This window comes from Ahaetulla prasina, chromosome 1 (genome assembly GCF_028640845.1).
Source record: "Ahaetulla prasina isolate Xishuangbanna chromosome 1, ASM2864084v1, whole genome shotgun sequence".
Classification (NCBI taxonomy): domain Eukaryota; kingdom Metazoa; phylum Chordata; class Lepidosauria; order Squamata; family Colubridae; genus Ahaetulla; species Ahaetulla prasina.
The window spans coordinates 360,328,703-360,352,039 of NC_080539.1; the positions used below are offsets into that span (position 1 = coordinate 360,328,703).

Below are 23,337 nucleotides of genomic sequence, written 5' to 3' on the forward strand. Positions count from 1 at the left end.
CTGCTTGAGCAGGAGATTGGACTAGAAGACCTCCAAGGTCCCTTCCAGCTATGTTATTCTGTTATTCCTTCCTTCCTATTGCTTTCATCTGTGTATGTAGTTTCGGATTTTCCCCAGAAGCAAACTTAAAATCCTCCTTGCCCACAGTAGATATTCTCTTGATATTGTCTTCTCAACATCAACCAACAAAGCTTTGCTTCCTAATATCAGGAGTGGGGCAAGGGAAAGAGAGCACAGTGAAGGTAGTGAAGGACCAAAATTGGGACCAGAATTTTCATTAGTAAGTAAGGCAGTTGTTAAGTGGGTCACACCTGATTTTACAAACTTTTCTTTGCCATGGTTGTTAAGCAAAACAATGCAGTTGTTAAGTGAATCACATGGTCGTTAAGCAAATCATGTTTCCTCCCTTGACTTTACTTGTTGGAAGATGGTTGGGAAAGTCACAAATGGTGATCACACCACCCAAGGATGTTGCAACCACTGTAAATACATCCCAGTTGTCAAGAACCCAAATTTTGATCATGTGACCGTGGGGAATGCTGTGATAGTTGTAAGTGTGAGGATCAGGGGTGGGATTCTACCGGTTCGGACCAGTTCAGGAGAACCGGTACCTCTGACGATCAGCTGGGAGCAAACCGCCTAGCTCCGACGATCAGGTCGACCCGCCTGCCTGCCCCTGCGCTTTACTGCCCTATATCTTCTCAGCTGATTCGCGTGACAGAGAGGATTGCTGCGCTTCAGCTGTGTTACACCCCAGCAGTAACGTGGAAGGTACGTTTTTGTAAAACTGCTCACGCGCGCACAGTGCGCGTCAGGCCGTTGCGTGCAAAGCATGCGATCACCGAACCAGTTGTTAAACCGGCAGGATCCCACCTCTGGTGAGGATCCATTGTAAGTCACTTTTTTCAGCGCTGCTGTAACTTCAGATGGTTGCTAAATGAAAGGTTGTAAGTCGAGAACTACCTGTATTATTTCAAGAAATACAACACCAGGGAGCGTTCCATCTCTGCTTCCCAACAGAATCAGAACTAAGGCCATCCATGTTTCTCGTTTGCATTTTTAGTCATTTACTAAAAATTTACATTTTTAGTAAATGACATTTACATATACATTTAGTCATATTTTGAATTTCTCTCTGAGAAATTTTGCTTGCCAGCATAAAACTGAAACTCTGCCCTGCGACACAAAGATTTTTGTGGGTGAGAGGTGAGGAAGTTGACAAAAGCAATGTAAGGTTAGATCACCCTTGTTCCTTCTCATAAATAACTCACTTTCCAAGGAGTGTTAAAAAAAGTTAAAACAACAGTTCTTATCAAAATCAAGCACCACTTCTGGTAGAGTTTCATATGATGTTTATTAGTTGTGCATCTTCCATAGCCCACATTGTTCTTCTTAATCATTTGAATGGAATATATTTTGTAAATAGCAGTTTTATTTGTTATTGCAATAGAACAAATGCAAGATGGGTTTACTGACCAAACCAAGATCTACAGACCATGATATTGTTTCTAAAAAGGCTAGCATGATGCCTCCAGACACCCCAAAACAAAGTCATGTTGAGAAAGAGAGTTGCCAACACTGCTAGACCACAAATCTACCTGGTTTGATACTTTTTAGGTTTTTTTTTTTAGTTCTTCAGAGCTTCAATGTAGATGAAGAGCTTTTCAACTCTGTTATCAGACATACAGTAATTGTAATCAACTTTAGTGGGATACTCACAGAGTTAGAGTGGACTGGATAATCAGATGTCAGTGGTGAACAGGGGACCTTCAGCCCAGCTAATAATCAAGAGAAACACAACTTCTCCAATATATGAGTGCATGCCTACATAAAGCTATATACATAAATATGCCACAGTATCTTACAAAACTGCAGGAACACCAACTCCTCGCTTATGTGAAGAGTGCATTTACAATTTCCATCCTTTTTGCTTTCATTTTGAATGAATGTAGTAGTGGCATGAAATCACTGAAAATGTTGACTGATTGCATTCATATCTCATCTGGCTGGTGATGTCACAGGCAGTTGTGGGATTCAAATAATTTAACAACCGGTTCTCTCCTCTGCCCTAATGACTGCCTGGGTGGGCGTGGCCATGGTGGGGGTGGCCAGGGGTGTGACAGGCAACACGCAGCCTCCTGCACCTCCGGGGAGTAAAAACAGACCAAGGGGGATGTGGAGGTGGCACTGCCCCCACATCCTAGTTTGGGTCTAGGAGACCTCCCTGCACTTACCTGGGAGCCAAAATGGGGTGCGTGGGGACTCCTGGAAGGGGCGGGGCCGAAAGGGGCAGGGCCAGCCAGTAATTTAACTACCGGTTCACTCGAACCGGCCTGAACTGGCTGAATCCCACCACTGGTCAAAGCAATTACATTCTATCCTTGCCATAACTCTACAAGTAAAGAAACCTGAGACAGAAGGATTGGTGTGGATTGTTCCTCAATGGACCCTCAATCCGATGAAGGAGTAAGTTTTTTGTATGAATCCAAAGATACTGAAGGAAAACAATGTTGGGTCGTAAAAGACATCAGTGTGCAAGACTGAGCTAGAATTAAATGTCAGTTATGTTAGAGAAGAGGGCAGAATCCCGACTTGAGATCCTCTCCCCTGGCCCCAAAGCTCTTCCAGGCCTTCTCTCTTGAATTACTACTTGAAGTCTTTTCCACAGAGGTGAATGTTTTCCTTTCCCCACTCAACACTTCAGTCTTATGCTTAGGAGCTGTTTTGAATTCTTAGTTGACTTCGTCAATGTTTCCTTTAGCTCCTGGGATAAGAAAAAGCAAAATACGGGGAAATAATTAAGTGGCTTGTCAAAATAACTTGACCAGTCATTAGAATTTGGACGCATGTCAAGGTTGATATTAATCCCACATCCTGTTCTTCACAGTGACTAACTGGATGTTCTTAGGAAGCACACAAAAACATTGTGTGCACTCCACAACCTTTCCTTTCTCAATACCTTGCGGAGATGGTCTCCTTGTGATTTACAGTCTGCTTAGCCATCATGGTGAGTACCTTTGAACTGATCCCACCTTCTTCTTCTTCTTCCCCTTCATCATATTACATGGCTTTAATTCTCATAAGCTAATTCTTTGAAACCCCTATTTGCTACCTGTTCTTGATTTTGTTTTAACCTCAGAGTCACTTTCAGAAATTTTGCTGCTAGAGACAAAATATTTCAACTTAGAGATGGAGCTAAGTGTTTATGCAACTCCCTCTGGTACAAAATCAATCAGCATTTGTACAAACTCTGTTCTCCAGCCCCCTTAAATTAACCTGATGCTGCCCTCCGATTGGAAAACTTGAAAACCACAGATTCATAAACTTACTTGGGCTGTCCCACTGGATTTACTGGTACTAAGTTTGACAACTTTCCAGTCTCTGAAGCAGCCTTCAAGATCTGGAGTTTGTTTTGTTCTAAAGAAAAAGGAAGATATAAATTTGCACATAGTAATGAAAGGATCACCAGCCTTCCTACTACACCCACAAAGATCTACTTTCCTCCACTCAAAATATTTGGGTAAAAATCCTCTTCAGTAGGTGCATCCCAACACATGTGGAAGACACCAGGTTGCAAAACACCATTCTGGTCAAAGTGACAAAATACATTATGAAGAATTATTACTCTAGCAATCCATCCAAGCTCACATGTTTTAAATATTACATTAAGAAAGAACTCGGAATGAGCTCAAGACAGTGGTGTCATTTGGGACCAGGATCAGAGAACAGTGACTACCCTGGAGCAGCAAAGCTGGCTGGGGAATTCTGGGTGTTGAAGTCCTCCAGGCTTAAAGTTGCCAAGATTGGAAACCCCTGCCCTGCAGAAATGGAGGGTTGGGTTATTTCCATTCCACAATTTGTGCTTCTTAGTGATAACGTCTAGTGTAGCCAGAGAGGTGATAGTGAGATGGGAGGCATATAAATTTCATACATACATACATACATACATACATACATACATACATACATACCAGCGGTGAAATGTAAAATTTATTATTACTGGTTCTGTGAGCGTGGCTTGGTGGTGGTGGTGGGGTAATGTGACTGGGTGGGCGTGGCCAACTCTTTTTTTTTTTTACTTTTAAAAGCATTTTTTCTACAACCTCTTTGGTCTAAGAGGTGGTAAAAAAATGCTTTGAAAAGGTTCTGACGATCCCAGCTGAGTTGCCTGATCGTTAGAGGCTTTTGTTTTCATTTAAAAGCATTTTTTTTGCCTTTAAAAGAAAAAAAAAGCCTCTGACAATCAGGAACTCAGCTGGGATCATCAGAGCCTTTTAAAAGCATTTTTTTACAACCTCTACACCTGAAGAGGTTGTTAGAAAAAATGCTTTTAAAAGGCTCTGATGATCCCAGCTGAGTTGCGCGATCATCAGAGGCTTTTTTTTTTACTTTTAAAAGCATTTTTTTCGCTGAAGAAAAAATGCTTTTAAAAGTAAAAAAAAATCCTCTGATGATTGTGCGGCTCAGCTGGTCATGGGGGGTGGGGGCAGGGATTTTTGCTACCAGTTCTCCGAACCACCCGCCGCCATCGCTACTGGATCGGGTGATCCGATCCAAACCAGGAGCATTTCACCCCTGATACATATATACATACATACATACATACATACATACATATTCTGTTTCTCTGCCTTAGTTTTAGAGCTGGTGTCAATTAAGTTTCTTATTAGTTTGAATTTGACCATAATTACAATACGAAGTCCTTTCTGGCCTGATCTACCTTTTAAATTAGGGATAGCCTGCAATGAATATCATTAAACTCTGCTACTGTGTTTCCCTGAAAATAAGACCCTGCCTTATATTTTTTTGAACCCTGAAATAAGCGCTTGGCCTTATTGCCATGCGCTCAAAAGCCTGATTGGGCTTATTATCAGGGGATGTCTTATTTTGGGGGAAACAGGGTATATCTCAACACTGTCCAATGTTCCCGAAGGAAGAATTGCTCCCCCTGTTTTATTTATTTAATTAATTTGTTGTTTATTTTATTTATTTATTTAATTAAACTTTTATACCGCCCTTCTCCCGAAGGACTCAGGATATTGCAAAATCCCATTCCCTCCCCACTCCAAGGGAAGGATACTGCGAAATCTCCATTCCCATCCCACTTTGGGGCCAGTCAGAGGTGGTAATTGCCGGTTCCCTGAACTACTCAAAATTTCTGCTACTGGTTCTCCAAACTGCTCAAAATTTCTTCTACTGGTTCTCCACAACCTGTCAGAACCTGCTGGATTTCACTGCATATCTACACTGAATTTATTATTTATTTATTTATTATTTATTTATTCCAGGAGATAAACAAAATCTTCTGTTGGGCATCCAAGAGTCATTCCATAAGTATTATTTCCAAATGCTCAAGCAGAAGGTCCAAGCACGGGTCAGAATGTCTCTCTAATATAAGGCAATTGGACAGTGGCTCTACATTTTGATATTTATGCTACTTTGGAGAGGGTGGTTCATGGTCTTTGCCATGTTATCTTTAGGACAAGTATCTTCTTAATTATTTTATACGAACAACTGTAAATTGCTGCAATGGTAGAGCAGAAACCACCATAGTTTCTGCTCTACCATTGCAGCAATTTACAGTTGTTTGTCAGTCACGATAGAGTACAGAATAAAGAGTAGGGCTGGCTAATAATAAGAAAGGATGTTTTCCTTTATCAGTTTGCAAGAAATTATATCAATATTTTGGGGCTAATTCTCAAAGCTCTGTGGTTAAAAAATGTAGTCTAGTAGAGCTTTAAGAACAGCAATATTTATATGTAACCGTGTCAAAGCTGACTTCAATCCTCCTGCCTCAATTTTCAGTCCCCTACAATGTGTCCAATGCCTCAATTTTCTCGAGTGCATTCTTAGTCTACTGTATTCTTCTCTTTCTTGATTTTTATTCATTCTAATCATGAGCCAGTATCATTCTGGCTAAGGACACCGGTTTGAAATTAACATTTCTTTTCTGTAATGTAAGTTAATAAAACAAAACATTGAGTTTGAGGATTATCTATTGGAATTGTTTCTAATGCACCTAAATACTAATTTAATCCTTGCTGGTAACCTTAATGCTGGGTTGGGCCCTATGGCCCTTTGCTACAGTACATTACAATATATGCAGAATAGAATAGAATAGAATAGAATAGAATAGAATAGAATAGAATAGAATAGAATAGAATTTTTTATTGGCCAAGTGTGATTGGACACACAAGGAATTTGTCGTGGTGCCTATGCTCTCAGTGTACATAAAAGAAAAGATACATTCATCAAGAATTCTAAAGTACAACACTTAATGATAGTCATAGGGTACAAATAAGCAATCAAGAAACAATATCAATATAAATCATAAGGATACAAGCAACAAGGTTACAGTCATACAGTCATAAGTAGAAGGAGATGGGTGATGGGAACGATGCATATTCATGCAATAGTATGACATCTGCCCAGTGGTCTGTTCCTCCCCAAACTTTACTGTGTAAAAAATAAGGGAACTAATAATGTGTGTGTGGGGCTTGACTAAATAGAGAGCCAGAAAGGTATACAGTGGTAGTTGTTGGGGAAGCAGTGGAGAGTCCCACATTCAAGTCCAGCCCTAAACACAGGGCTCCATAAATGGCTTTGGGCCAGTTATACTCTCTCAGCTCAATCTCTCTTAGAAGGTCGCTGTTGGGGGGGGGGAAATATGAAATAATTGTGATGTTGACCATCTTGACCATTTCCAAAATGGAAGTGGGGGGAAATGTAGTAACTAAATAACTGATCACCAAGTCAATCTAGTGTAAATGGCTTGGTTGAATGAGCTCTTGAAGGCAGAATTCACCTTTTGAAGTTTTTACGGGTATTAGTGCCATTGATCACACAATAATATCCTCAAATGTTACCAACAAGGTACTATAATCCTTTTAAAAAATTTCACCTTGACAGTAATCATCTCCTTATTTATTGCAAGACTAGTTTCTAATATGACAACTAGCTGGTTCGGAATAATTAATTTATTTCTAATTAATATATTGGGTGGAGAACATCTTTTCAGAGAACAATTATCGAATTACACGGTACCAGGATTTAAAAGGGCTATTGCCCATCTTTATAGCTCATCAATAGTTTTCTGGCTTACAGCTCATTGAGTCGTAAAAGATGAGATGAACATATTACACATTGTGCATTAAACAATTAACAGCACTAGGAATCTAATGTGTTGATGAAGATCCTCTGAATTCATCCAGATAGAGTTTGTCTGGAACTGTATGTATTTTTGTAGAGCTGAGTCATGGAAACTGGACTTCATTTTTTTGTTTGTTTTGAAACATTATCCTGCTTATCCAAGTAGTTTCTTCAGTCTGCAAGAAGCTACTGAGGAAGCTACTTGGATAAACAGCAAAAGGTTTCAAACCAAAAAGCAAAGAAGTCCAATTGCCATGACTCAACATCCAGATAGGAATCTAATGGTTAAAATTTCAGCAAAGAGTAGCAGAACTAAGTGTAAAACAAATCCCCAATATAATCAAGAGTGTGCAAAACTAATTGCAATTTGCAATTTATTCTTTAATGATAATTATAGACACTGAGTGATACATTATTTGATCTGGAAAAATTCGATAAGATCTTGCTTCAAAGATGAAAGCAGGAGGCTCAGTTGGAACAATCAATTAAAGATAAATTTGGCATTGGTGGATTACAGCCTGTTTCCACCCCCCTTTCTGGGGTGGGTCAGTTAATCTCATTTGAGAAAATTGGCTCAGCATTACCACGCTACATTTAGCAATGTTATACCTGATCCAATCCTCTCAGGTTAATTTTAATCTTTATGTATTTATGCTTTTATGGCATTATAAGCTGCCCAGCGTCATTTTGGATTGTGAGATGGGTGGTAGATAAATTTAATAAAATTTAATAAATCTATATTTCCAACACTGGAAGTTTTAAAGAAGAGATTGGACAACCATTTGTCTGAAATAGTATAGGGTTTCCTGCCTGAGCAGGGAGCTTTGGACTAGAAGACCTCCAAGGTCTCTTCCAAGTCTGTTATTCTGTTAAATAAATAAGTTACAGAATGCTTTATTTAGTTTAGGGCCGGGATAGCTCAGGCAATAGAGAAGCCTGTTATTAGAACACAAAGCCTGCAATTACTGCAGGTTTGAGCCCGGCCCAAGGTTGACTCAGCCTTCCACCCTTTATAAGGTAGGTAAAATGAGGACCCAGATTGTTGGGGGGGCAATAAGTTGACCTTGTAAAAAATATACAAATAGAATGAGACTATTGCCTTATACATTGTAAGCCGCCCTGAGTCTTCGGAGAAGGGCGGGGTATAAATGTAAACAAAAAAAAAAGTTCACTTTCTATAGTTACTGCTGAGATCTTTAAACTTTGCTTGCAGCTGCAGGTTTCAGCTGTTGGGAAATGGAACTCTTTACCATAAACTCTAATTAGTGGGTAACAGTACTCACTTCTCTATTTACTGATATTGGTTATCCCTTTCAGTTGCCAAAGAAGGGGGAGGTGTTTGTCATGCAGAGTGGGGTTTCAGCAGGTTCTGACCAGTTCTGGAGAATCGGTAGCGGAAATTTTGAGTAGTTCGGAGAACCGGTAAATATCACCTCTGACTGGCCCCACCCCCATCTATTCTCTGCCTCCTGAGTCCCAGCTGATCAGGAGGAAATGGGGATTTTGCAGTATCCTTCCCCTGGAGTGGGGAGGGAATGGAGATTTTACAGTATCCTTCCCCTGCCACGCCCACCAGGCCATGCCACACCCACCAAACCATGGTGGTATGTCATGTGATGGTATGTGGAAATGATCTTGAAAGAGTGAAAGGGTGAAGAGAAGTTGCCTAGGCCAGGGGTCTCCAACCTTGGCAACTTTAAGGCTTGTGGACTTCAACTCCAGCTGGCTGAGGAATTCTGGAAGTTGAAGTCCACAAGTCTTAAAGTTGCCAAGATTGGAGACCCTTGCCCTAGGGAATGGTCAGAAAAGAGACAGCATAACCTGCAGGTAGTAAGTGGGAGGAAAGACTCAGAAGAGACCCTCTCTAGTTTCTCAGGCTGCAAAGGAGACAGTGGGAAAATTGTACTTTTAGACTTTTAGAATTGCATTTTCAGCCTTGACATTGTAGCTTTATAAGAAAATTGAATTAAGCAAGGGTGAATCCTAGCTCTCTTTTCAATCTCTGGGTCTGTTCCATAACTCAACCTTTGTAAAAAAATAATAATAATGAAATTCACCTTCTATTGTTTTTATTATTCACATGCCAATGACATAGTTATTCTATTTGTCACCCAAGTAAACTTAAGATGAAGCTTTCAAGCTCTTGCTGTATATTGGAATAAGGGGGAAATGGACATTAGCTATTTTAAAATAAGTAGTGTTTACCAAAAGGAAGGTGAACTGTAATCATAGCAGGAAAATAAGCAGTATCTCTTTAGAACAGTGTTTCCCAATCTCCACGCATTTATGACGTGCAGACTTCAATTCCCAGAATTCCTCAGCCAGCACACCCGTTCTGGGAATTGAAGTCCACATGTTGTAAGTGAAACACTACTTTAGCATAAACCAAGGACTTAAAATATCTGGAGTTCAAATCATCCGTAGCTTGAAAGAAGGTAGAGACTCTGGAAACAGTGCAGAGAAGAGAGCCAAAGATGACTGGGGGAGATGATATACTGGAGTATGTCTAATCTAGTGAAAAGAAGGACTAGGGGCAACATGACAGCGGTGTTCTAATATCTGAGGGGCTGCCACAAATGAGAGGGGGCATCAACCTATTTTCCAAAGCACCAGGAGATAAGGCAAGAAGCAATGGATGGAAACTAACCAAGGAAAGAAGCAATCTAGAACTAAGGAGAAGTTTCCTGACAATGAGGCTGGCCTTCAGAAGTTGTGGGTGCTCCATCACTGGAGATTTAAAAAAACAAACACTGGACAGCCATTTGTCCAGAATGATATAGGGTCCCCTGCTTGTGAAGAAGTTGTACTAAAACACTTCCAAGGTCCCTTTCAACTCTCTTATTCTACAAGATGGTACCCTTCAGAGTCAGAAGACTGGCGAATGCAATCTTACAGCAACTATAAATCCAGTAATTCTTTCTGCACCGACTCAGAAAACTCAAACTGCCCAAGGAGCTGCTGATCCAGTTCTACAGAGGAATTATTGAGTCTGTCATCTGCACCTCTATAGCTATCTGGTTTGGTTCTGCAACCCAGCAAGACAGATACAGACTTCAGAGGATAATTAGAACTGCAGAAAAAACAATGGCTACCAACCTGCCTTCCATTGAGAACCTGTATACTGAACGAGTCAAAAAGAGGACTGTGAAAGTATTTACAGACCCCTCACATCCTGGACATAAACTGTTTCAACTACTACCCCCAAAACGACAGAGCACTGCACACCAGAACAACTAGACACAAGAAAAGTTTTTCCCCGAATGCCATCACTCTGCTAAACAAATAATTCCCTCAACACTGTCAAACTATTTATGCACTACTATTAATCTTCTCTTCGTTCCCATTATCCATTTCCTCCCACTTATGACTGTATGACTGTAACTTTGTTGCTTGTATCCTTACTATTTATATTGATATTGACTGTTTCCTGATTGCTTATTTGTACCCTATGACTATCATTAAGTGTTGTATCATTAAGTGTTAAATTTGTACCCTATGACTATCATTAAGTGTTGTATCATTAAGTGTTAAATTTGTACCCTATGACTATCATTAAGTGTTGTAAGTGTTGTACTTGATGAAGGTATCTATTCTTTTATGTAAACTGAGAGCGTATGCACCAAGACAAATTCCTTGTGTGTCCAATCACACTTGGCCAATAAAAAATTCTATTCTATTCTAATAAGCAATAATTATGTCCCCACAACCTTAAATATACTCAAAGCTAAAAGCACAGATCCTTTTGCTTTGTCCCTCAAAGGTGTGATCCCCATCGGTGAATGCTAGGACATGAATTCTCAGGTCAGTTAGAGGCATCTTAGGGAGCTAAACCCCATTCTTTCCAGGAATGAATTACTTACCAGCGGTGCTTAGGTTTCGCTGAGATCCAGAACTCGGCTGAGCCGGTGAACTTGGCCTCCCCCATAGGCTTGGACTGCTGAAGACATTAGAGCTTGCTGGAGGATTCCCGAGACCTCCTGTGTTCCCAAAACTTCTTGGAAAGGTGCCAAAGGGATTAGGTGGCCCCAGACTTAACGGGTTCCTCAAAGCCGTGTTGCCCGGAGCTGAAGTCTATGGAAATAATAAGTTCATTGAGCTTTCCAAAACCTGAATGGACCCATTAACAGTCTATAGGTTTGCTTTAAAAAATGGAAAACTACAGCCCCCAAATTGACAGTGCATCTCCTAATTTCAACAATGTGGTCATGTAGTTGTGAAAATCAGGCCAGTCAGTTTAAACCTGGCCTTTAATTCCAGAAATAAACTAAACAGAAGAGAGTAAGTGAACAATTAATCAATGGAACAACTTGCCTCCAGAAGTTGCGAATGCTCCAACACTGGAAGTTTTTAAGAAGAGATTGGACAACCATTTGTCTGAAATGGTACAGGTTTCCGGCCTGAGCAGCGGGTTGGACTAGAAGACCTCCAAGGTCCCTTTTAACTCTATTATTCTGTATTCTGTAACCTCTAGTTGACTTCCCGGTACTTATTTTCTTAAAATGTTATCTTGTTTTATATTTTACATATTTTCTTTTCCACTCATGCCACTAACAATTGAAGCTGTATTTAGCATCCTAAAATCCTATCAAGAATTTATGGCATTTTCTAAAATCAGAGATGGATCCTCCTAGTTCTTCTTTCCCCATATTATCATTTCGCTCTATTGCAACAACTAAACTCCTTTTCCGGTTTAGAAAATTCTTTAAGTCTTTAAAGTAACATAAGTGATTGGAATGCAGAGGAGATACAGGGTAACAGAGATGCTGGGTTATCTTAAACCCCAAAGTCCAAAATAGATGTTTCATAAAAAGGAGATTTTTAAACAGGGGTTTGCTTATTTCTACACACCACCTACAGAAGTTCTCCACTTACAACTATTTGTTTAGTGACAGTTTGAAGTTACGATGACACTGAAAAAAGTGACTTATGACAGCTTTTCACAGTTATGACCAGTGGTGGGATTCCACCAGTTCACACCACTTCGGTTGAACTGGTTGTTCAACCTCTGTGGCTCAGACTGGTAAGACAGTCTGTTATTAACAGCAGCTGCTTGCAATTACTGCAGGTTCAAGCCCCACTAGGCCCAAGGTTGACTCAGCCTTCCATCCTTTATAAGGTAGGTAAAATGAGGATCCAGATTGTTGGGGGCAATAAGTTGACTTTGTATATAATATACAAATGGATGAAGACTATTGCTTGACATAGTGTAAGCCGCCCTGAGTCTTCGGAGAAGGGCGGGATATAAATGTGAAAATAAATAAATAAAAAAATTGCTGGCTGGCCCTGCCCCGCCCCTCCTCACCCCGCCCTTCCAGAAATCCCCATGCACCCCGTTTTGGCTCTCAGATAAGTGCAGGGAGGCCTATGAGGCCCAAACAGTGTTTGGAGGGGGGAGGTGCAGCACAGCCCCTCCCCCGTGGCCCTTTTTTGCTCCCAGGGGCATGCAGGAGGCCAAGTGCTGCCTGTCACACCCCCTGGCCACGCCCACCATGGCCACACCCACCCAGCCGGTCATTAGGGCAGAGAACCAGTTGTTAAATTATTTGAATCCCACCACTGGTTACGACCATTGCAGCATCCCCGCGATCACATGATCAAAATTCGGATGCTTAGCAACTGGCATGTATTTATGACAGTTGTGGTCTCCCAGGGTCATGTGATCAACCTTTGCAGCCTTCTGACAAGCAAAGTCAATGGGGAAGCCAGATTTACTTAACAACTGTGTTACTAACTTAACAACTTCAAACAACTATGGCAAGAAGATCGTAAAATGGGGCAAAACTCACTTAACAACTGTTGTGCTTAGCAACTGACATTTTGGACTTAGTTGTGGTTGTAAGTGGAGGACTATCTGCATAGGTCTTCAATGCTAGCCTGCCCCCACCCTAAATTAGGACTGCTGAGACCAGTCCTTCCAACCAGGAATATCTTGGATGCAGATAAGGAGGTCCCATGCTGCCTACAATTGTGCAGTTGAGAGCTCACTCCCTTTTACATGGGTTACTTGGGCACCACTGGTATAAAATAGCAGGATTCTATCTCACAGCCTCAGCCACCATCGTGGGTTTTGGGGGCAGCCCATATCCCTTGTAGATGCTTCTGTAGCCCAGGGCCGATCTGGCAGCAGCTGCTCCTAGAATCTCAGAGCTGCTGAGATCTGGTCTAATGGAGATATCAGGGGATGAACTCTGCCCATTAGCAACAGAAGTTGAGGTCTTGGTAACTTTACCCGCAGGCCGATGCAGGCCTGTTTGGTCTGCTGGAGCTGCAGCTTCAAGCTTTCGTTCTCATCGTGCGTCTTCCTGCATTCACCCCTTATTTTCTGAGCCTGAATTTCTCCGGCTTCATGGAGGATCTGCTTCTCCAACTCAAACTGCTGCTGCTGGCGGTTGAGCTGCTGGTCCCGTTCCTGCAGGTGTTGCTTACAAGCAGCCTTCTGGCTTTGCAACAGAGCATTCTCTTGAGACACCTCGTTGGCCCTCTGATCAAGTTGTTGTGCCACCGTATCAAGTTGGCTCTGCAGATTTCTGAAGACGGAGCGGAACGTGTTTTCAATCTCAATGCGGTAACAGCCATGGATCTCATAGGAAGTAAAAAACTTTTCCGCGGAAGCCTTCAAGTTCTTAAGGACAGGGTCTAACTCTTGGAGCACGGTGGACTTCAGCTCCTGGTACTTCTGTTCCCGCGTTTGCAGCTGGAGTTTGTCTAGCTGGCATTCATTTTTTTCTTTCTCCGCCTTCTCAGCTTTCTCTTGCCAAGACTTGCTCTCCCGGCTTAAGTTTTCTCGCTCCATCTGGCTTTTCAGCTCCGAGGCCATCAGCTGCTTCTCCAGAGCGGTCACTTGTGCTGTAGACCAAGCAACAAGCACAAAAGCCAGCCGGTCAATATTGCAAAACTGGACATGACTGTGTGCATTAAAGAACCCTCTTCTTCCACCACACCACCACAGATCTCCTTGCAATCATCATCAGAAAAAAATAAAATAAAGTACTGACTACATATAATTAAGCTAAGTCGCTTTTTAGAACTGTAGCCTTACATAGCAGTGTTCCAATATTTAAGGGGCTCCCACAAAGAAGAAGGGGTCAATTAGTTTTCTAAAGCACCAGGAGGCAGGACAAGAAACAATGGATGGAAACTAATCAAGGAGAGAACCAACTTAGAAGTAAGGAGAAATTTCCTGACAATTAGTACAATTAACCAGTGGAATGGCTTGCCTTCAGAAGTTGTGGATTGCTTCATCACTGGAGGCTTTTAAGAAGGGTCTGGATAGCCTTTTGTCTGAAATTGTATAGGGTCTCCTGCTTGAGCAGGGATTGGACTAGAAGACCTTTTAGGTCCTTTCCAATTCTATTCTGTATTCTATTCTAAAATGTTATGGTCAGGGCACGGTCAGAATTAGGGAGTGGATAATTAACTGCATGGGAAATCAATTCTCTGGTTTTGTGGCCTATCCACCCTCCAAATATTGGCACTTTTGCACCAAACAAAACCTCTTGAACTGTTTTCAAAGACAGCCCAAAGACAATGCAAATATATTGAATCAGAAGGAAAAATAAGTAGGAAACATCACTGCAACTTTCTCTGGTTTTGTGTTACAGAGCTGAGAGTAAAGATGGGTTTGCAATACTCACCAATGCAACTAATATTCAAATAACGCAAGTTGAATTTATTTTCATTTGCCGCTAAGAGAGCTGCTGTATTGCTCAGCTGTTGTTCCTTCAGCTTTGTCTAGAAAAGGATGGAAAGTCCATTAAGTTTCTTCAATGGTCGCTGGGGAATAAGAGAACAGCCACCGGCTTGCTTCCCAGCCTTCTCAACTTTGGAGCATCCTCCGATTAAATAGATTTTAACCAACGGCTTGTATGTGTTCTACAAAATTAAGTCAGCCTCCAATAGGTGCATAAACACCATTGTGATTGTGAAAGTGGTTAATAATCTCATTAAAAAAATATCCAATCTATACACGAATTAACTGTCACAAACTATACTGTCTCAAGAGACATGGAATGGGAAACAACCTGTCGCACTATTTCTTCCAGACCTGGTTGGGCACAAATCCCCCAACTGCCCAAGCAATCTCATCGGCTGTTTTCCCACAAATGTCCTTCTCTACTTCTTGGGAGAAGATTGTTCTCAAACTGACTGCTCCAGGTGTTTAACCTTCTCTTGCAAGGAGCTGGTCATTTTCCAAGGGTCTGTCCTCTTAGAGTCAATCTACCTGAATTCTGTTTTCTGAAGCATCCCCAATGGCAACCCTCTTTTGTTTGTCAGCAAGTGTTCAATATCCTAGAAGGGTTTAATGATCTAGACCAGGGGTCTGCAAACTTGGCTCTTTTAAGACTTGTGGACTTCAACTCCCAGAGTTCCTCAGCCAGCTTTGCGGGCTGAGGAACTCTGGGAGTTGAAGTCCACAACTCTTAAAAGAGCCAAGATTGCAGACCCCTGATCTAGACCACCCACCCACCCCAAGTTCTTAGGATTGGGGAGAGTCTCCAGAAAAGATCTGAACAGCGTTGAGGGTTGCAGAACACTTACTTTGTGGGTTAAGTGCCAGAGCTATCATCTGAAGCGGAAAGAATCCAACACACCCCCTTATTTCCAACAATGGTAACACAGATGTCCAAGGCAGAAACATTTTTCCCTGGCATTTATTCTCTGGTGTCTGCTACTTCAGAGACTGCCTCTGAATATGGAAGTTTAATGTAGCCATCATGACTAATACCCGTGCCTTTATTAAAGCGTGTCTCCATGGCCACCCACCTTACCATAGGTTAACTTAAATTAAATTTGAATTTAAATTAAATTAAATAACCTAATATTTAATCATTTATAATGCCCTATCTAACAGAAAAACCTTTCAAGGCGTTTCATAATTCCATCCTCCTTGTCCATGCGTTTATCCTTTTTCTATAGAGCACTGCACACCAGAACAACTAGACACAAGAACAGTTTTTTCCCAAAGGCCATCACTCTGCTAAACAAATAATTCCCTCAACACTGTCAGACTATTTACTGAATCTGCACTACTATTAATCGTTTCATAGTTCCCATCACCTATCTCCTTCCACTAATGATTGTAACTCTGTTAACTCTGTAATCCTTATGATTTATATTGATATATTGATCATCATTTGTGTTGTAAATGTTGTACCTTGATGAAGATATCTTTTCTTTTATGTACACTGAGAGCATATGCACCAAGACAAATTCCTTGTGTGTCCAATCACAGTTGGCCAATAAAAAATTCTATTCTATTCTATTCTATTCTATTCTATTCTATTCTATTCTATTCTATTCTATTCTATTCTATTCTATTCTATTCTATTCTATTCTATTCTATTCCCTTCCTTTGGAAGAGGAACTCAACTTCGTGTCTATAAATGCATAGAAAAAGGTGGCTGCTCATGGCAACCTGAAGACGTGTCTGTCTCTATAGTCTTCCTCTCCCAGGGCTTACCTTTTCATTGTTGCAAAACCTCAAGGTGGTGTTCAACCTGAGCATTTGGGTCTGTACCAGACGAGCTTCCTTCTCCGTGGCGTTAAGCTGGCGCTTGAATTTGCCAATCTCTTCGTTGAGGGCTTTGATCTTCTTCTCACTCTCCTGCAGCTGGTTCGTCAAGCCCTTGAGGTGCTTCTCGGTGGCTTCCCGGGGGTTGCTGTAGATCATAAAAAGTACCAATCCCAAAATGATAAGGAACTGGATGAGGGAGAGGAAGAGGAAGAAATATTTCATGTAGAAGCCACAATCCCGCTTTGGTTGAAGGCCATCTTTGGCGTTGAGGCCCAAGGTGGCCATCGTGTATGCATTCTTCTCCATCATGTTATCAACTCCCTTGGTTAGTTCACGATTCAGCCTTCGGGTTCAACTGGGTGGAGGCATACATCTCCCACTGTTTATATTGCATCTGATTAATATTTCCTCCCACTTGGCTCCTTGTTTCCTTCCTGCTTCGTTGGAGAAGCTGGTGGTTCTGGGTTAGCATAACACAGCCGCCATTCCAAGAAAGCAGTATTGTTATCAGGAAATCAAAGAACAGTTTCCTCTTTCCTTGTTTGTTTTCTGCTGGCCCGCGCTCACCCCCTTTGTCAAAACAAGGCCAAGCATTGCCTCCCCTTCGTTAACTTGGTCTCAGAGGACCCTCTGAAAGACGTCAACCACTTCTCTTGGCAGGGGATGGGATTGACCCAAAGTAATGTTTGTCACCTAAAGAGAAAACCTCATTCTGCTTTCAGAGCACAGAAGCCAAACAGGCTGGAGCAAGCATGTCCTGTCCAGCCCTTTTCCGTCTCTTTGCCCTCCAAAATTGAGTCACGAACAAGAGAGCCACTGAGGAGTGGGTTTCTGGTGGGTAAAAAGGGAAGGAAGAATCTGGAGGGTTCCTCAGAAACAGATCTGGTAGTCCTCAACGTACGACTACAATCGATCCCAAAATTTAGCTTGCTAAAGTGAGAAAATTGTTAAGTGAGTTTTGCCCCATTTTACGATCTTTCCTGCCGCAGGTGTTAACTCAATCCCTGCCGTTGCTAAATTAGTCACACGGTTGTTAAGTGAATCTGGTTCCCCCACTGACTTGTCAGCAGGTTGCAAAAGGGGATCACAGAGAGGGACTCCTCAGGGTGCCGTCGGCGCGAGTGTCGTCTGGCGACACCCAGGGGAAGGGCCTTCTCTGTGGGGGCTCCCGCCCTCTGGAACGAACTCCCCCCAGGACTTCGTCAACTTCCGACCTCCAACCTTTCATGAGCTTAAAACTTACTTATTTATCTGCGCTGGACTGGGTTAGTTTTTTAAGTTATGGGTTTTTAATGGGTTTTATCTCCAAATTTTAATTGTGGCCAATTTAATAAGTTTCTTAAATTGTATTTTAATTGTATTTATAGTGTATTGTGTATTTTTACTTGGCTGTGAACCGCCCTGAGTCCTTCGGGAGAAGGGCGGTATACAAATTTAAATAATAAAAATAAAAATAAATAAATAAATCATATCACCACGGGACACTGCAACCGTCATAAATGTGAGTCAGTTCCGAATGTAAATCACGTCACCATGGGGATGTGGCCATGGTCATAAGTGTGAAAACGGTCACAAGTCAATTTTTCCCAGTGCTGTTGTAACTTTGAATGGTCACTAAGCGAACTATTGATCAGTCACTTCTGGCCATCCAAACAACATTTTGATGGTCACACAACCTCTCTGGAAAGCACCGCCATATTCTGGGACCACATGGCAATTTTGGGTGTATGATTTATGTGCAGGGGAGTTCTTTTGAAAACCTATTTGAGACTTAGAATAAGAGGCCAAGTCTTTGGGAAGCTTGACGCCCCTTATTTTATCGGAACAATCTTTAGTCTATCCAGTCTTGATAAAAATCAATTGGACTGGACCAGAGGTGAAATGTAAAATTTGTTACTACTGGTTCTGTGGGTGTGGCTTGGTGGTGGTGGGGGTGACTGGGTGGGCATGGCCAACTTTTTTTTTTAACTTTTAACAGCATTTTTTCTATAACCTCTTCAGCTGAAGAGGTTGTAAAAAAATGCTTTTAAAAGCCTCCGATGATCCCAGCTGAGCCACATGATCATCAGAGGCTTTTTTTTTTACTTTTAAAAGCATTTTTTGGCCGAAGAAAAAATGCTTTTAAAAGTAAAAAAAAACAACCTCTGATGATCGCGCAGCTCAGCTGGGCATGGGGTGGGGGAGGGATTTTTGCTACCGGTTCTCCAAACCACCTGCCTCCATTGCTACCGGATCAGGTGATCCGGTCCAAACTGGGAGCATTTCACCCCTGGACTGGACCCCAGATATAGATAATTAGGATCAGAAATCACTCCTTAAACAAGGTCTTGTTTTTATTTAGTCTTTTTTTATGGGTGGCTGCTTGTGATGTGACACCTCGAACTAGGATGCCTCTGACAGCTGTCTGCAGGTACAGGTAGTCCTTGAGGACCAGAATTTCCATTGCTAAGCAAGAGGATTAAGTGACTCACCTCCAATTTTATGACTTTTTGCCATGGTTGTTAAGCAAATCACCGCAGTTGTTAAGTCAACCATGTGGTCATTAAGTGAATCCAGCTTCTCCTAATGATTTTTCTTGTTCAAAGCCAGCTGGGAGAGTCACAAATTGTCACTATAGGATCCTCGGATTAAGGTGGCCTACATACAACTATTCAGACCAAGGATACACATAGCAGGCCTCAAGCCCTGGGAAAAGAAACTTTGGTCAAGTAAACTCTCCTGTATAAGGAAATACCTTGTCACCTATATTAAGGGAACTGCTTTCTCAGCTTGATGTATGACCACAGCCCGGCCAAGATACACCCATAAATATGCTGAGCTTAGATAACCATATTCTCCTGTCATGCTCCAACTGAAGTCTGGTATCGGAACAAACATATTGCGTTGCCTCCCCCAATGTCTGGTATCAGTTCCCCAATATTCAGTTCTTGGAATTATAACCATATATGGAATGTAACATGCTAAACAATGTATACGCTGCCTATACGTAACAGAACAGTATATATATCCTTGTTGGAAATCCCCTGACTTTGTTCAGACCCTCAGCTTTGTTCTGTTCCCTGAACCTGCGCATAAATAAACCTTGTAAGCGTGAGGACCAGTCATAATTCACTGTTTTCAGTGACATTGTAACTCTGTAAATTTATTTATTTATTTATTTATTTATTTATTTATTTATTTATTTATTTATTTATTTATTTATTTATTTATTTATTAAATTTTTATACTGCCCTTCTCCCAAAGGACTCAGGGCGGTTTACAGCCATAATAAAACAACATAAATATACACATAAAACCATAATTAAAAAACTTATACAAATGGCCGAATTAAAACTTTAAAGATAAACCCCGAATTATAAAATTAAAACATTAAAACTAATTAAAATCCTATTTAAAATCCTATGCCAGTCCGGCGCGAACAAACAAATAGGTCTTCAGCTCGCGGCGGAAAGTCCGAAGGTCTGGCAGTTGCCGGAGTCCAGGGGGAAGTTCGTTCCAAAGGGTCAGAGCCCCCACAGAGAAGGCCCTCCCCCTGGGGGCCGCCAGCCGACATTGCTTGGCGGACAGCACCCTAAGGAGTCCCTCTCTGTGCGAGCGTACAGGTCGGTGGGAGGTATTCGGTAACAGCAGGCGGTCCCGTAAGTAAAAAGTTTTTTATTTTTTATTTTCTTATACACATATAGTAAATGTACATTTTCTTATTCATAAATAATCATACATATTCTCTCTAAAGAAGCACAATAATAATACATTTTAATTGCATTTGGGGTTGCTCTTCTACCCTTTCTTTCTTTCCGTTTTACAACAAACCTTCTTCTTCCTTTTCCCTCCCTCCTTCTTCTCCTTTCCTACCTTCTTTCTCCTCCTCACCTTCCTCACACCTACTTCCCTTTCCTCTCCCTCACTCCTCTCCTTTTTCCCTCCTTTCTCACCTTCTCTCCTACTCTTATCCCCTAACATATCTTCCTCTCCTTCTCGTTCCCTCCATCCCTCTCTCTCCTTCACCTCCTCTATCTTACCTTCTATTCATCTCTTCTTTCTTTCTTCTTTGTTGTATAATATTTTCCTTGTTTGGTATCCGAGCAACTCCAATCTTCTGATAATATATATACTTTTTTTTCAATTTCTTTTCTATTTTACCCAATCTATCATTTCATAATTGTACATCTATATCTATAATCTTCTCTTCTTCATTGTCCCCCCATCCCCCCAAGGAGTGCCGTTGTAACTTTGAACAGTCATTGAACAAATGATTGTAAGATGCGGACTACCTATGTAGCAATAAACTTACAACTTTGTATGATAACTAAACTTGAGTCCCAACATTGAATTAAACCTGGCTCAGGAAAAGTTTATCAGGATTTAGTCAACAAGCTGCTCTCTTTTGTGTGTGTGTGTGTGTGTATGTGTGTGTGTGTTATTATCCCAGAAATGCTGGGGGTTCTTAGCCTGATGTCTTCCGCCCAACTGAATTACAACAACTGTAGAGATAGTTGCATGGCTTTATTCTCTACAGAATAATGATGTTTGGGAATAGATTTCAAATCAAGCAAATTGTCTGTCTCAGGTTAAGTTCCTTTTATCCAATTCTCACAAAGCACGTCGCCTTAAAGAAATATACAGCCATAAATCATTAGGTCTTAGATATTTTACTGCCTGTCTGTTCCCACCATTGCTGCTTCCCAGTTATCACTAAATATAATCTCTAGTTAGCTTATTTTCTGTTTATCTCTATCCTGTGGAAATTGCCCTATTGTTCTCATATTTCATGTCCTGCTGCTTTAATAATTTCCTTGCAATTCCAGTGTATTTTACTCTTTATTACCTTTTTCTAATTCTAATCTACAATTTGCTGCTATTTCCTTGAGATCGTTCCCCTTTCTCTCCCCAATAAACCAGAGGCATCAAAGCGGAAAAACATCCTGTTTTAAATACCGCTAAATAAGCTCTCTAATTAGTATTGTGGGCTCCACAGAGTTTATTTCTTCTTAGATCAGATAGTTTAGATCAGTGTTTGTCAACCTCAGCAATTTTAAGATGGGTGGACTTCAACTCCCAGAATTCTCCAGCCATGGGAAATTCTGGGAGTTGAAGTATGCCCATCTTAAATCTTCATTTAAATATAAAGAAGCGCTGCTCCCTGAGTGTGAGATCTTGGCCAGAGGTGTCCAACCCTGGTCCGTGGACCGGCACTGGGCCATGCCATGCCAAACACAGGTCTGCGCAAACAGGCAAAGCCCCATCCATGGGTTGCAGGCAGCACACAAAACCATGTCCGGTCCCGTCTGCGGAAAGTCCTATGTAGAACTGGTGCCCAAAAGGTTGGGGGCCTCTGATCTAGGTGACAGTGGTATAGCCCACCTATGTAGAAGCTGGGCAGCTGCCTTTTGTGGATGCTTTATTCCTTGAATGAAACAGGAAGGTTGTCTTCTCTGTCCCAGTGCTGTTTTTTGGAACACGTCTCCCCAGCGATCCATATGGCTCCTGCTCTGTTGACGTTCAGAAAGTCATTGAAAATTTGGCTGTTCTCCCATAACTAGGAGAAAAGGGATGGTTTAACCCCTTAGGAGGTTTTTATTGTTGCGTGGAATTTATCTTCTGGTAGCTTGTGATCCGTTTCTCTCTCGGAGTTTACTTTTTCTTGGCTCTCAGCTACCAATTTTCAGTTGCAGTTGGGTGGCCTCTAAATTGTATTACTGTATATACTTGCAGACAAGATGAAAATTTTAAGCAGTAAACCGCACAGATCGCCATGTGCACAAAAAAATGGGTTTCAGATATCTGCAAATGGGTTTACCTTATACCAGTGATGGCGAACCTTTTTTACCTTGGGTGACAAAAGCGTGCAATAGCACGATAGCATGATAGTACAATAGCACATGAGTGTTTGCCCACACCCATAATGCAATGCATTACCCTGCCCCCTGCGCATGTATGTGTGACTCCTCTGCGCTCCCACATCCCAGCGCCCCATATTGAGCCTAGCAGGCCTCCCTGAAGCCTCCGGAGGCCAGAAACGGACCATTTCTGGACTTCCGGCAGGCCTGTTTTTTGCCTTCCACAAGCTCCAGAGGCTCTGGAGGCTTTCCTGGAGCCTCCAGGAGGGCGAAAACAGTCTCCCTGGGCCCTATGGAGGCCCTCCAGAGGCTGGAAATGGTCTGCTTCTGGACTTCTGGTAGGCCCATTTTTCATCCTCCACAAGCTCCGGAGGGTTTCCTGGAGAGCGAAAACAGTCTCCTGGGGACCTCCGGAGGTGGGAAACGGCCCATTTCCAGACTTCCAGTAGGCCCATTTTTAGAAAAAACTGCTAACTCATTGTTTCTCAATCTTTTTAAATATAATTTTTTATTAAAAATTTAACTGCAGTAGTAAAAACTAATACAAACCAAACTTAAAGAGAATGAAAAAAAGGAACAAAAAGTGCAGAAAAAAGAGAGAAGAAAAAGACAAGACACTTTACTTTTTATAGTTAATTCCAAAATCTTATAGCAAAGTCAATATTCTAAATTTATCTGTTTATAAATTTCTTAGATCCAAATCTTATTTTTAGCTTTTTGTTGTTTATTTCACATTCTTTGTTTTTAAGCATATATATTTTTCTTTTGTTCAGAATTCAAGATAGACTTAGTCAACCAAGACTTTTCAAGCTTGTTGTTCTGAAGATCTCTAATACC

The 23,337-nt window shown here is 41.5% G+C and overlaps 1 protein-coding gene across 2 annotated transcripts; it reads right to left on the reverse strand.

The window, feature by feature from the left end:
• Positions 1-1,335: 1,335 nt before the first annotated feature.
• On the reverse strand, positions 1,336-17,038 carry PLVAP (plasmalemma vesicle associated protein). Of its 2 annotated transcripts, XM_058163296.1 has the most exons (6): positions 16,610-17,038; positions 14,784-14,880; positions 13,379-13,995; positions 11,010-11,220; positions 3,330-3,417; positions 1,336-2,764 (listed from the first exon to the last, which is right to left on the reverse strand). In XM_058163296.1, exons 1-6 carry the CDS (start codon positions 16,970-16,972, stop codon positions 2,758-2,760), a joined length of 1,383 nt encoding a protein of 460 aa, XP_058019279.1. In that variant the 5' UTR covers positions 16,973-17,038; the 3' UTR covers positions 1,336-2,757. The 2 variants fall into 2 exon arrangements, with proteins under 2 accessions (XP_058019279.1, XP_058019280.1); XM_058163297.1 differs by lacking the exon at positions 1,336-2,764 and having other exon boundaries at positions 3,326-3,417.
• Between the last annotated feature and the right edge of the window lie 6,299 nt (positions 17,039-23,337).

Bases quoted from the DNA above. Each gene is read 5' to 3' on its own strand.
- PLVAP (XM_058163296.1), bottom strand. From the start codon at position 16,972: ATGATGGAGAAGAATGCATACACGATGGCCACCTTGGGCCTCAACGCC. The intron at 11,221-13,378 runs GTAAAGTTACCA...TTATTTCCATAG, and splicing joins AGGCCTGCATCGGCCTGCGG to ACTTCAGCTCCGGGCAACAC. The intron at 3,418-11,009 runs GTAAGTAATTCA...CTTTTTCTTTAG, and splicing joins GCGAAACCTAAGCACCGCTG to AACAAAACAAACTCCAGATC.